General features: G+C 42.4%; 2 protein-coding genes across 3 annotated transcripts; one reads left to right on the forward strand and one right to left on the reverse strand.

Annotated features, from left to right (window-relative positions):
* The first annotated feature begins 102 nt into the window (after positions 1–102).
* mrps18c (mitochondrial ribosomal protein S18C) lies at positions 103–2,471 on the forward strand. Of its 2 annotated transcripts, none has more exons than XM_040170279.2 (6): positions 103–415; positions 574–620; positions 900–983; positions 1,134–1,191; positions 1,266–1,325; positions 2,366–2,471. In XM_040170279.2, the coding sequence occupies exons 1-6, from the start codon at positions 355–357 to the stop codon at positions 2,440–2,442; spliced, it is 387 nt and encodes a 128-aa protein (XP_040026213.2). In that variant the 5' UTR covers positions 103–354; the 3' UTR covers positions 2,443–2,471. The 2 variants fall into 2 exon arrangements, with proteins under 2 accessions (XP_040026213.2, XP_040026211.2); XM_040170277.2 differs by having other exon boundaries at positions 138–415; positions 897–983.
* Positions 1,455–8,286, reverse strand: abraxas1 (abraxas 1, BRCA1 A complex subunit). Its single transcript, XM_040170276.2, has 9 exons — positions 8,018–8,286; positions 7,166–7,256; positions 7,002–7,038; positions 6,793–6,859; positions 6,403–6,599; positions 4,642–4,761; positions 4,361–4,445; positions 3,924–4,023; positions 1,455–2,859 (listed from the first exon to the last, which is right to left on the reverse strand). The coding sequence occupies exons 1-9, from the start codon at positions 8,096–8,098 to the stop codon at positions 2,642–2,644; spliced, it is 996 nt and encodes a 331-aa protein (XP_040026210.1). The 5' UTR covers positions 8,099–8,286; the 3' UTR covers positions 1,455–2,641.
* Between the last annotated feature and the right edge of the window lie 5,374 nt (positions 8,287–13,660).

Consider the following 13,660-nt stretch of genomic DNA (forward strand, 5'->3'; position numbering starts at 1 on the left):
TTATAAAGAGGTAGAAAGTAATTTGCACTCCTACGTCATTGTAAACATGATCAACATCATTACTGTGTTGATTAAAATAACAAGTTGTGTTCCTGTGACCCACTCCCTTATTTGGGGGCTTAATCTCGTCCCAGTGTATCTTTTGGGGGGATAACGCTTCGTCTTTAATCTAACGTTGTATTAGAAAAATATCAAATCTATATGTACACAGATAATCGTGGATACCAAATGAATGAAGACAACATTTACTAATACAGCAACATTTCGTGATTGGTAGTAGGAACTAACAGTCAGAGAACATTGCGACGCACCGGACATATTGGTGGACAACTTCCGGTCCTGTGTCAGGTCAAGATGCTTGCTTTCAGAGGGTTGAAGAGGATACATTCTGTTTTGTTACAACATGGAAACACAAGTAAGACTTTATTATTATTTGTGAATATGTGTGAGACTTTATGACGTCATCACAAACTATCGTTCTCGTAAGTGCTTTAATTTAATCATACGTTTGAGTCAGTGAGTTACAGATTCTGATGCTAGGGCTAACGTTAGCATATAAAACCATTCCTGCAGGAAGCCTGACCGTGGCGTCACATGTGGTCCAACACAAAGATGACACGGTAAGTGTATATGAATAATATAATGAAGTAAAACCAATAAACCAAACCATATCAATAATTTATTTGAACATCTAATGAATTCCGAATGTTTTTATATTTAATATAAGACACAAAATAAAATATAATATTAAATGTTTTATTACATTTGTCATGATTTATAATCCAACCGTTATTATCTCACTGTTATATTACTAAATAGTATTGTAGTTGTAGCAATGTCAGTAATAACTAGGCTAACCTGACTCAGTAGTATCATTAATATTTACCTTCATGTAGAAGCTATTGAAGATGGAGAACCCGTACAAAGAGCCCCAGACAGGTTGTCTCCTCTGCAACGTCACAGTGGACTTCAAGAACACTCAGGTGAGACACACCTGAAGCTCTGAGGGGAGGAACATACGTTTTTCATGTTTACAGAATGGAAGCTGTGACTTGGATATGTTTGTATGTTACGTTTATAGCTGTATGAAGCGTTTACATCTATTCACACTGGACCTCCTCGTCCCCTCACAGCTGCTGTCTCAGTTCGTCTCTCCTCACACGGGCAGAACCTACGGCCGACACATCACAGGTGAGCGGCTCGCTGTGTGGGCGGATCCCAACTCGTCTGCAGGTGAGCTCATGGCGTCCGCGTCTGTTTTTCAGGGTTATGTGGACGGAAACAGAAGGAAGTGTCGAAGGCCATAAAGAAAGCTCACTCCATGGGTATGTCCAATATTAATAAACATCATTGTGATACATGTAACGATCTGCCCCTCTTTGGAAACCTTCATAAAACTAGAACTCAAAGACGCGTCAACGGCTCCTCTGATCACTCATCAAAAATAAGGGAGGTTCAACTTCTTTGATCATTTATTTTACAAACATAACCTTTATATCAAGAGTTTATGTTCACTTTCTGATTTATGGTCACATGACTGTCTCTAATAATTCAATGATGACATCGTTGTTTCACTGAGCTCAGAACTTATGTTTTTAACAGAAATATCACAATTAAGTTTGGTTTTGGTCACATATGATGCTTTCAAGGAGCATCGAAGTGAGTTTTGGTGATAACGAAAAAATAAAAATTGCTTCGTTACATCCGGACAGCCTTTCTCAGGGCGTTCGTTATATACGCTGCCCTGCGTACGTATTCACCCCATTTTGTCTGTACGTTGAGGCTCATTGTCCTGCTTGAAAACGAAGCTCGGCCCCGTCTCAAGTCTTCATGTTCTCTTCAAGCATTGTCCTGTATTTGGCTGCGTCCATCTTTCCCTCATTGGGACTCGTTTCCTGCTGAAGAGAAGCATGATGCTGGTGTTGACTTTCCTCCAGACAGCGTTTTGCATCGAGGCAGAGAAGTTCCACTCTGGCCTCCTCTGAGCAGAGTACCTTCTCCCACACGGGATTCATACTCCGCTACAACTTCCTCCCCGAGCTCCATGATGCTCTCAAACACAGAGCAGGTGTTTTTATCCTGAGGTTAAAGAGCATCTGCTGATTATGTGACTTGAGGACGGTTGGTGGCACCAGACCTTTTCACAGTAATGGGGATGAAAACAAATGCATTCAACACTTCCATGTAAACTTTCCCCTATGGACTCTTTTTGTTGGTCCATTACCAGGATTCAATTTAAATCCAACAAAAAGTCCATGGGGGGTGAATACTTACGCAAGGCCCCGTAAATATATGTAGTTTAATAAAAAGCTGATTTGTATGTAACAACTAGAGCAATGTCCCTAAACTGAACTTTTCTTTCCAGGATTCATGTCTGTGACCCACAAACATCCTCAGTTCATGAAGGATCCCAACATCTGTGGAATCAAACATCTGGATTAGGGTTGTTTATTAAAGCTGTCAGAACTCTCTGAAGGTCTCTGCTTCTTATGTTACACATTCACATGAATATGTTCAGGTTGTACTTTAGTATTTAGTGATAACTATGACGGTTTAACATTTGCACGTCAACTTGTTGTCATAGTAACCGAAAGCTCAACTCCACTTGAGTAAAATCGTCTTCAACGGAAAGAATTGTTCTTTATTCTGAAGGCTCGCTCTTCCTGTCCCGCCCCCCCGGCGTTTCCTTCAGTCTCTTCCGACGGGGCGGAGGCGGCGCTTCTGGAGCCGTTGTCATGGAGATGGCGTCGGGAACAGGAAGGGCCACCAGAGTCAGAGTGTGAGTGTGAAACACAGGAGAACAGAACACAGACCTGAAGGCCTGATGGAGGACCTGGTCCCTCTGGACCACCGGACCACCTGCAGACAGACCAATGTCAAGTTCGTTTATAAAGCACTCTTAAAGGCCAGTGGCCATCAGCAGCAATAAACAATACGAGCAAAAGTAAAACAACAAACGGGCAAAAACAAACAAATAAAAGATCCAATACAGGTGACTTAACTCAGCCAGAGGTAAACAAGTGGGTCTTAAGGCGAGTTTTAAGTAGAAAGGCTCGTCGCAGACCGCACAGAAAACAGCAAAGCGTTCCACAGTCTGGGAGCCGCTACTGCGAGAACCAGCGGGTCAGCTGACCTCAGGGCTCTGGAGGGTTGATGCACATTAATGAGGCTGGATAAATATTCTGGGACCAGTCCATGCAGAGACTTAAAAACAAATAAAAGATCCTTAAAATCTATTCTGGACCTAACGGGACGCCAGTGGAGAGGAAAGCACTGGCGTTATGTGCCCGTGTTTCTTTGTCCCGTCAGGAGACGGGCTGCTGCAGACGGTTGAGTTCTGATCGGCCGATACCGACATACAGGGACTTGCAATAGTCCAAGCGTGAAGATATAAAAGCATGCATGACTTCAAGGTCAGCCCTGTTTAGATCGGGTTGGACTTTGGCTAGAAGCCGAAGCTGGAAGAAGCTAGCCTCAACCACAGAGCGGACCTGCTGGTCCAATTTAAAGGCCCCATCAATAATCACACCAAGGCTTCTGGCCTGGGAGCCTGTGTAAGGTGCTAGTGGGCCAAGGGACCTGGCAAGGACCTGGACCAAGTCAGGGCGACCAAACAGCACGATCTCTGTTTTTTCATTTACTTTTAAGAAGTTCAGGTGCATCCATGTTTTAATGTCCGTCATACAATCAAACACAGCATGAAGGGGCCTTTAATGCACATCATCAGCAAAGCAATGAAAACCAGACAACCAAGACTAGACCTGATTGATTTATTATTAATGGTACTTAATATAACTACAATTATTTAACATACGATTCATCATTCAATTGTTTAATAGTGAAATAAATGAACTAAAGTTGATTCAACTATTTATTAATAATGGTTCAATTGATGGATTACGAATATTTAATGAAATTCAAACCTTCACTTTTCTTCTCACGTATTTTCCTCCTGAGAGTCAAAACGTCATTTTGGAGTGATTCCACCAGACGTTCACTCTCCTCCAACTTCCTGCAGGCTCTCTGTCAGAACAAACAGAAGAAGAGGAGGAGGGAGACAAACAGGAAGTCACAACAGAAGAAGAAGAAGAGGAGGGAGACAAACAGGAAGTCACAACAGAAGAAGAAGAAGAGGAGGGAGTCACAACAGAAGAAGAAGAAGAGGAGGGAGACAAACAGGAAGTCACAACAGAGAAGAAGAAGAAGAAGAGGAGGGAGTCACAACAGAAGAAGAAGAAGAAGAAGAGGAGGGAGTCACAACAGAAGAAGAGGAGGAGGAGCGGGTCAGTAGTCAGCAGACAGTTGGAACAGAGAAAAGAAAAGGGCGAGTTAAACCACAGAAGAAGAGTGAGGCGCTCACCTGCAGCTCCTCCTGCACAGCATCGCTCATGGCGTTCACGTCGTTCACGTCCCTCAGCAGTCCGTTGGAGGAGAAGAAGTTGGAGCTGGAGCAACAGAAGGAAAAAAGGCTTCTTCTTTAGTGGTTACTGGTTTGGCCAATCGGCTCAGAGGAGCAGTGGCCACACCCAACGGACTGGAAGCTCCACCCTCATCTGCGTGGAGGCATCTAGTGGCCACAGCTGACGCTGAAGATCACACTGGAAACCGGAGCACCTGAACGCACCGCAAAGAGGAGCCTACCTGTAGCGGCTGGTGGCGAGCCGGTACCCCCCCGCCGAGCAGGGCGCCGAGGCCTTCCAGTAGGCCGGACTCTCCAGGAGGCCGAGGTTACTGACCAGCACGGGGATGTTGACGAAGAGCCTTCAGTGAACAGCAGCCTCATTAAAATGTATTTTACAACTATATCATAACCTTGTTGTCATGACAACAAGTAAAATAATACGCCAGAGCGGACATTTTTTTTGACATTTCAATGTTTCATGATAAACCCTTTAAATAAAGACACCAGGGCCCCGTTCCTCGTACGTGGCTAACTGAGTTAGGATAAGATGACGTAGATCAGGCTTTACGGTTTAAACCATAGCAACACATCAAAAAGCTTGAGCCTGTCCCACACTCTGTCCCTCACACTGTCCCACACTCTGTCCCACACTCTGTCCCACACACTGTCCCACACACTGTCCCACACACTGTCCCACACACTGTCCCACACACTGTCCCACACTCTGTCCCACACTCTGTCCCACACTCTGTCCCACACACTGTCTCTCACACTGTCCACGTTTGTACAGTGTTGCGATGCAGAGAACATCTGGAAAGCCGCTGCACGTCGGGCTCTTCGTAAAGTTCTGTTGGTTTATTTGATCTCTTTATAAACTTCTAGATGTTCCATGTTTCACTGCTTCAATTGATCAAATGTCAGATTATGAATAATAGATACATACCGTAAATTCTGGACTATAGAGCGCACCTGAATATAAGCCGCACCACCTAAATTTAGAACAAAAAAAAGGTGAACATATAAGCCGCCTGTGTCCACGCTTCTCGTGGACGACCTTCTCTCTGTGTCCACGCCAGTGACGTGTGGTCACTGGAGGCGGGGAAATGTGAAAAAATAATGATTAAAAAATATATACGGTACACATATATATACATTTGTCCACTGATCTGTAATAGAAGTGTATGTATTAGATTCCAATCAATTCGATGATTTTTATAGTCAAAATTGGAGGCAGCGACGAGCTGCGCCTCCTCTCGCATTGCGCAATCCCTCATAACCCGGCTGAGCTGCTCAGCACGTGTAATTAATGCGTCTGTATGTCTCCCACGTAACGTCTGTACACTGTTACCACGCAGTCCGGCTCCTGTGTCTCACCGCGTTGGACTTCATCTGACGTGAAGGCGCAGTAACAAGGAGGCAGCTGGACTGGAGCCTCCTGCTCGTCACCGCTGGGAGGCGGAGTCAGTTCCTCTGCCCGCCTGAAGGGGGCGTGGTGAGCACACGGGCTCCTTCTGCTGTGGCTTTTCTTCACTGATGGCTAGCACATGCTAACTATGCTAACAGTCAAGTGCACATTATCAGTCGTTGAAAAGTGGAAACATCCAGACTGAATCGGACCAAAGACGACTTTCACCCCGAGAAATAACGTCTATTGAGGCAAAGAGACGGTTGGAACTAAAAGAAGATAAAAAGACTTTTACACCAAAGTCAGATGTTTGTAAAGTAAAGATCCTGCACACACTGCTGCACACGACACAAATAAAAGACCAGCTCTATTTTTAATAATTAACCAATATAAAAGAGCATTTAAGCAATAAGGTGCGAGAGGCTGATGACATCTGGTTCAAACTAACGAGGTTCGGCCTTTGAGGAACCGAGATGTCAATCATCCTGTCAATTTGATCGACTTAGTTGAACCACGTACGAGGAATAGTGGATTCCGATGTTTCATTTGTCTTATTTTCTGTTTAAAATGAAGTAAAGGAAAGCCTCTTGTTTACCTGCTGCGGGACGTGAAGGCGGCGTACTCCATCTTGTGGGTGGAGCCTGTGGGAGTGGACCTGCTGGGTGTCAGCAGCACAAAGATCATGTGAGGGTTGCACAGAGACGTCTTGAGCTTCTCGTGGACGACCTTCTCTCTGAAGGTCATCTGTTGCTCAGAGTTTCTGCGCTGTCTGTACCAGCCAATCACGTCCTCCTGGAAGGTGGTCGATGCGCGGCGTCACCAACCCACCATACGCGTGTACGAAGAGGATGACACATAATAATAATGTTACAGAAATGAACAAAATGATCATTGAGCTGAAATTCATATTCAAATAACTCAAAAACATCTTGGTGCCTGACGAAGAGGTGATCATATCGCCATGGCGACTGAGAAACACACGGACCTCCTTGTTGTCGGCCAGGATTTTCTTCACGGCGTCAATGTTCACGTCTCCAACAGCATCGTAGAATCTGCAAACACAGAGGTCCCGACATGCAATACAAGTATATAAATATGTGTGTGTGTCTGTATATAAATATATATACAGACACACAACACTGCTGGAACTTATATTATTACATATTTAATGTGGTTTAAATCTCCAGTATTCACTCGTTTAGTTTGAGGCAGCTGATGTGCTTCTGGATATCTGTTGATAAAATGACAAATACATTAGACTCTCTACATATATATGACTTAACTGACTATAATTTAATATTTAAATACCTTTATATATAGATACATGACTCACTCAATGTGTGTGTGTGTGTACTCACTGTAGACCTCCTCGATGTGGATGTTGTCAGCCTGAGAGTCACTGATGGTGATTTGCTCTTCAAACTTACTTTCTCCGAGGATCAAACCTTCCTGAAATAAAACAGAATTCTTAGCGGCGTACGGATTATTGCTTTTCCTTTGTGATTAATCATCATTATACAGTTTACAGATGGGAATGACATCCAGCAAAAGATACGCTCACAGATCAGGTTTATTATTTTAAATAAATAGTGTTTCACATAATAAAATAATAAGTCAACGCCACACGTACCTGATTAATCAACAGAAAAATGTATTTTCAATTCATTTTCAGTCGATATGTTCAGTGATTGCAGTTACTCAGTAAATATTTGGGAGTTTCGGTTGAATTATTATTACACATATTTGAATAAAACGGCCTCCAGCTGTTCAAAACGGAGACAGTGTGATAATTTGACATTGATAGTAAACATAAGCAGTAGATGCAGATATCTGTAACGTCCTGACTTTACTGTGTTAAAGGCGACGGTCCATTGACCAAACGGACTCTTTTACGCGGCGCGTCCCGGCGGTTCCTCCACGGCTCGGCTCGTTGTGTCCACGTTTGACTCGTGGGTCTATTGCTTGTTGGATTTTACATTCTGCCGAATTCAGCGGACACAAGTGACTTCTGAAATGCGTTCAGTCGCGTCTCACAGGCGGTGCTCGCTGCCCAGTGACCAGTGTCCCGCGGAATGGGAGCGTTTCTAAACGGAGTCCGGCGGGACTCCGTAAAGTTGCAGAAATGGCGCGGCGGGACTTTTGTCTTCACTCGTTCAACCGACGGACTGAAGCTTCGCGCCACAATAACAAGCGCGCTGCTGGTTTCTCACCACGTCGGAATCCCCGTTGACGTGCTGGAACACGAGCGAAGACAACACGATCCCGCTCACGCGCACGGTGGGCTCCGCCATGTTGCTCGATGGCGACACGGCGCCTCGCGAGCGTCACTCAAGCGCACCGCAAACGCAGGAAAAACGCGCCTGCGTTTCGCCAACGCAACGCGTCGCGCTGACGGAGGGGCGCTTGACCTTTAACATTATTAAGGTCTCAGGTCTTTTATTACTACATTTGGGAGGGATCTGATTAATTAGGGAGGAGCAGGGTATGAAATAAAAAACATGTCATTCCTATTGCCACTAGGTGGCGCTATGACTGGGACTCAGAATGATCATATGGCTACAGGGTAAGGATGTCATGGCACATTAGGAGCAGATTAGATCATTTATGGCGAGTTACCACCATTTTCAATGTTTTGCCAAAGCACAATGGCCACATATTTTCAAGCGTTATGCAATTTTGAACAGCGAAGTCTCAAGATCACACGACCCAAATTTGATACGAATCTGGTTTAATCTCTTTAACAACTCGAAAAAACAATGAAAATGGGCAAAAATGCAGATATTTAACAATTAACTGCTGCGCCCCTAGTCTTCAAATATTATATGAAATCAGGGTGGGTTTAGGGGGGCAATATATACACATGCTACAGATTTGGTAAGGGCACGCAAAGTCATTTAGAAGTTATGAGTCTTGACCTATTAGGCCACAGCCCTTAGAAGTTCATTGGTCCAAACCTTCTCAAAACCTTGTGTTTTTTCTGATGAAATTGAACCAATAAAGATCCGCAAAGAATTCTATAAGAATTGGACTCGGCGTTTGGGAGGAGTACGCAAAAATGTGTTGTTGACCAAATTCTAAATGGCAGGAAATCTAATTTGGCGCATTTAAATATCGTGATTGACTTTTTTGTAGCGCGTACCCAGGAGCACAAGTGGGCCAAATTTCAAGTCAATTGGGCACCGGGGTAAAACACTGGGTTTATGTGGTACATTTCAAATTCAGAGCTATAGAGACATTTCTTTATACCCGAATGTGACACCCCAAAAATATCACATTTTCCACCAGTCCTGATCTTCATGGCAAATGTAAAGACTTTTTGGATATAATAAATCCTCCAAAAAGGAAAAATTCCTTGGAAAGAATAATAAGAATTCTTTGAAATACAATAGGTTCCCCAAATTCCTTAGACAGAGTAATAATAATTCTCTCCGATACAATCGGTTCCTCTCCGACTAGTCGTAGCGAGGAACCAAAAAATACAAATTTAAATAAATGTATGAATACAAATATTTTAAAAGGAATTAAATGGATATAAAATAGTTTCTTCATCTTTCAAATATTAAGCGACAGTGGCTCGGACGTCTCAGGGACTCAGTGGTGGTCCTGCAGGTTGAGACGCAGTCAGTTCATGCTGCTTCACGCTTTACTCACGTGACTCGTTGTAGTCATTCCGCTTCAGGAAGGGGGCGTGGCTTATCTCTGTCACGAGTCGCCGTAAAGACGTTTATTGTTTCCGTTCTCCACCATGGAAATAAATAAGCACGCTTTCTGCTCTTTATGTGGTTCATGGAGAACATCAGATGTGAAGGTGATGAGAACCGGTGTCCTGATGAGAGGCAGATCAGCCCTCACTTATCTGTACTTTTACTTTCTACCTTTTTCTCATTACTGTAATTCTGTAAATTACTACAGACGATTGAACCAAACTGCTCATTTTTATTTACCTTAAAGAATTGTTATGTTCTAAAAATGTAATAAATCATGTGAAGAAATGTGACTCTTTTCTTTGAAGACAATCTTACTTTGTATGACGTCACTGAAACGGTTCAAAGTGTGAAGATGAACAGTGAGTATTTGTGTGTTTGTACTCTCAGTGTGTCCTGAGTGACAGTGTGTGTTGTCACAGTGTGTGTTGTCACAGTGTGTGTTGTGACAGTGTGTGTTGTCACAGTGTGTGTTGTGAGTGACAGTGTGTGTTGTGAGTGACAGTGTGTGTTGTCACAGTGTGTGTTGTGAGTGACAGTGTGTGTTGTGACAGTGTGTGTTGTGACAGTGTGTGTTGTGAGTGACAGTGTGTGTCCTGAGTGACAGTGTGTGTTGTGACAGTGTGTGTTGTCACAGTGTGTGTTGTGAGTGACAGTGTGTGTTGTGAGTGACAGTGTGTGTTGTGACAGTGTGTGTTGTGAGTGACAGTGTGTGTTGTGACAGTGTGTGTTGTGAGTGACAGTGTGTGTTGTGACAGTGTGTGTTGTGAGTGACAGTGTGTGTTGTGACAGTGTGTGTTGTGACAGTGTGTGTTGTGACAGTGTGTGTTGTGAGTGACAGTGTGTGTTGTGACAGTGTGTGTTGTGAGTGACAGTGTGTGTTGTGACAGTGTGTGTTGTCACAGTGTGTGTTGTGAGTGACAGTGTGTGTTGTGAGTGACAGTGTGTGTTGTGACAGTGTGTGTTGTGAGTGACAGTGTGTGTTGTCACAGTGTGTGTTGTGAGTGACAGTGTGTGTTGTGACAGTGTGTGTTGTGACAGTGTGTGTTGTGACAGTGTGTGTTGTGAGTGACAGTGTGTGTGAGTGACAGTGTGTGTTGTGAGTGACAGTGTGTGTTGTGAGTGACAGTGTGTGTTGTCACAGTGTGTGTGAGTGACAGTGTGTGTTGTGAGTGACAGTGTGTGTTGTGACAGTGTGTGTTGTGACAGTGTGTGTTGTGAGTGACAGTGTGTGTTGTGACAGTGTGTGTTGTCACAGTGTGTGTGAGTGACAGTGTGTGTTGTGAGTGACAGTGTGTGTTGTGAGTGACAGTGTGTGTTGTCACAGTGTGTGTGAGTGACAGTGTGTGTTGTGAGTGACAGTGTGTGTTGTGACAGTGTGTGTTGTGAGTTGTGTTGCTTGCAGTGAGTTGTGCAGGTGAGGCGACTGTTGCTGCTGCAGTCAGTTTTAGACGTTCAGCAATGGGAATAAACTCTTAACAACAGATGCCACTGTTGAGCGTTGCGGATTTGGCTGCACTCTCAGACAGCCTCTCATTGAGAGACCACGATTTATATATATATATATATATATATATATATATTTATATATACCTGATCAATAATCTCATCTGAGACGACAGCTCGTGATCTTCCTCTTGTTCTTCTTTTCTTCGTCCCTCACAGCCGCTCGTCTTCCTCTTTCAGCCACTTCTCTCTGGCTGCGTCCATGTTTACGTCACAGTACAGAATTATTCAGCAGTCGTCTCCTTTTGTAATGAAATTGAAAGAGTAACACGTGTGTAGATGTTCATCTACTATGAGAATCCGCTGTGGTTGCTCCAATTGTTTTTATATTTATATTATATTTTATATACATTTCATTTTAAGATTTAAAATATATTTCATTACAATATTACTGTGGAATTGTAGCAAATTGCTGTCTTGTTCGGTTTTGTATCATGTTATTGTTTTGGACATAAGTTTAAGTGTTGAAAACATGTAGGCGTGTGCAAAGTGGCTGAAGGTACTCAGAGTTTTGTCTGAGTGAGAAACGAAATGATGTAATTAGAAAGATGAAGTCATTGAATCCATTTTGTGCCAAAGCAACAATCATTGATGCTCAGTTTAGCTCACATGTACTTGTGGTCACCACGTGAAGAGGTTTGAAAAGTGATCTAAGTATTGAGAAATGTGTCCTAGCGACTGTAAAAACTGGAATTATCACCGACCACTTTCACATTTCTCCTGTGGATTAGACCCCTGGAGGTCTGAGGGGTCCTCCAGAGGTCCATGGTCCAGAGGTTGCTGAAGACCACCACACGGATTGATCTTTAACAAACGCGTGAATGAAAGGAGGCAGAATTCAGACGTGTTATTGATGAGATGTATTACGTCACATGAAGTTCTAAACCATCTTTATATCATATTAATGGCCACTGTGGGACCAACGTTCCACTGGAGGATCCTTCAATCTCACCTCGCAGCAAAGACACAACTTTAAAATATAAGAAAATAGTTCTTGAAGGTCCGAGTGTGCTGAAGATCACCACGACGGCGATGATGATGATGATGATGATGACGATGTCTTCATGGTTCGTTGTTTGTTAACTTCTGTCTGTGGTTGTAACAGGAACCTGCGTCAACACGTCCGTCACCATCAAGGTGACACTAAAGAACCAGATCGTTAGAGGACAGAGAACCTGAGCAGGTTTCCTCATCTTCGTCATCATTATCTTCTTCATCCTCATCATCATGTCTTTTGTCTTCTTCTTTGTCCCTGGACAGGAAGCCCCCAGCAGGAGGTGCTGCAACACAAGAACGGGCTCTTACACGGAACGCTGTGATGATGAAATGTACTTAGTTGTTGATGTAATAATCCTCATAAATATCATTGTTCTCATCGTTCCTCTCATTAATGTTAGTATTGTTGTTGTTGTTGTTGTTGTTGTTTTTAGTGTGAGGTCACAGGCACATTTAAGTGTACGTGGCTGCTTTTCTTTGATCTTTGAACAGACATTTTATTGATTGTAAAATTCATGTTTTATTTATGATTATTTTTGAAATACTTAATAATAATTTCAGCTGCTTTTGTCATATCGAGCCAATAAATCAAATCAATTAATCATTCAAACTTATGTTTACTTCACCGCCGCTGGTTTCTCATTCTTATATATTTAGACGGTTGTGGTTTGACAGACAGGTCAAAGGTTGCCATGGTTACATTGAGGAGGAGGACCTGAAGGCTTTATTGTGTTTTAAATAGAAACATAAATGATAATTGTGTTAATCACATCTTGTGTTATTATTTCTATTTTAATAATACATTTAGAAAATATGTATTTTTAAAATGAGAAAAAATACATATCATATATAAAATATAAGATATATTTCAACAGTTAATATGGTTTAAATCTATGTTTTCCAAGCTGAGGGTGGGGGCCCGTCTGAGGGTCGCAAGAGGAGTCATAAAAACACCAACGTGTAAATATTAGTAGTAATGCCGATTACATCATAGGGTCAACGAGCACACACACACACACACACACTTACAAACACACACACACACACACACACACACACACACACACACACACACACACACACACACATCATGTTACATCATTAATGTCTGACTGAAGAAGAAGAAGCAGAAGAAAGGGTCTATTGGTTCTCTGTCAGAAACATTCATTTATTGTCTGTTCATCTAAATAAAATGAGGTTGTTGAGGTTATAAATATAATAAACACAGTTTATAACACACCAGTGATCAATCAGCTGTTTGATAATCAATTAAAGAATGAATTTGGACGGAAGGTTTTCCATCCAAATAGTCTCAAGAAGAAGCAGAAAAGCAAAACCAGTAACACAAATGAACCATAGGACCTGGATATGAATAACTAATAATAATAATTATAGTAATAATAATTCAGACTTGACACTGAAGCTTAACAGAATAAAACACTATAACTCATAATTAACATTTAAGTATTTGGGGATTATTATAATGCTGTCTTTTAAAGGTTTATCAATGAATTGTTTTTCTTATTGACAGTTATCTTATTTGATTTCATTATACTGAATCAGGTTTTCTCTTTCCTGTCTGTTTTCATTTCGATCCAAACAAATAAAAAACGGAAACAGCTGGAATCTCTTTCTTTTAATAAATAT

Source organism: Gasterosteus aculeatus, chromosome 14, assembly GCF_964276395.1.
Source record: "Gasterosteus aculeatus chromosome 14, fGasAcu3.hap1.1, whole genome shotgun sequence".
In the NCBI taxonomy this organism is placed as follows: domain Eukaryota; kingdom Metazoa; phylum Chordata; class Actinopteri; order Perciformes; family Gasterosteidae; genus Gasterosteus; species Gasterosteus aculeatus.

Coding starts and splice junctions, on each gene's coding strand:
- abraxas1 (XM_040170276.2), bottom strand. CDS start 8,098: ATGGCGGAGCCCACCGTGCGCGTGAGCGGGATCGTGTTGTCTTCGCTC. Junction 7,039..7,165: donor CCACATCGAGGAGGTCTACA/GTGAGTACACAC, acceptor TTTTATCAACAG/ATATCCAGAAGCACATCAGC. Junction 4,024..4,360: donor CTGTGCAGGAGGAGCTGCAG/GTGAGCGCCTCA, acceptor TTGTTCTGACAG/AGAGCCTGCAGGAAGTTGGA.
- mrps18c (XM_040170277.2), top strand. CDS start 355: ATGCTTGCTTTCAGAGGGTTGAAGAGGATACATTCTGTTTTGTTACAA. Junction 416..573: donor GTTACAACATGGAAACACAA/GTAAGACTTTAT, acceptor CCATTCCTGCAG/GAAGCCTGACCGTGGCGTCA. Junction 1,192..1,265: donor CTACGGCCGACACATCACAG/GTGAGCGGCTCG, acceptor TCTGTTTTTCAG/GGTTATGTGGACGGAAACAG.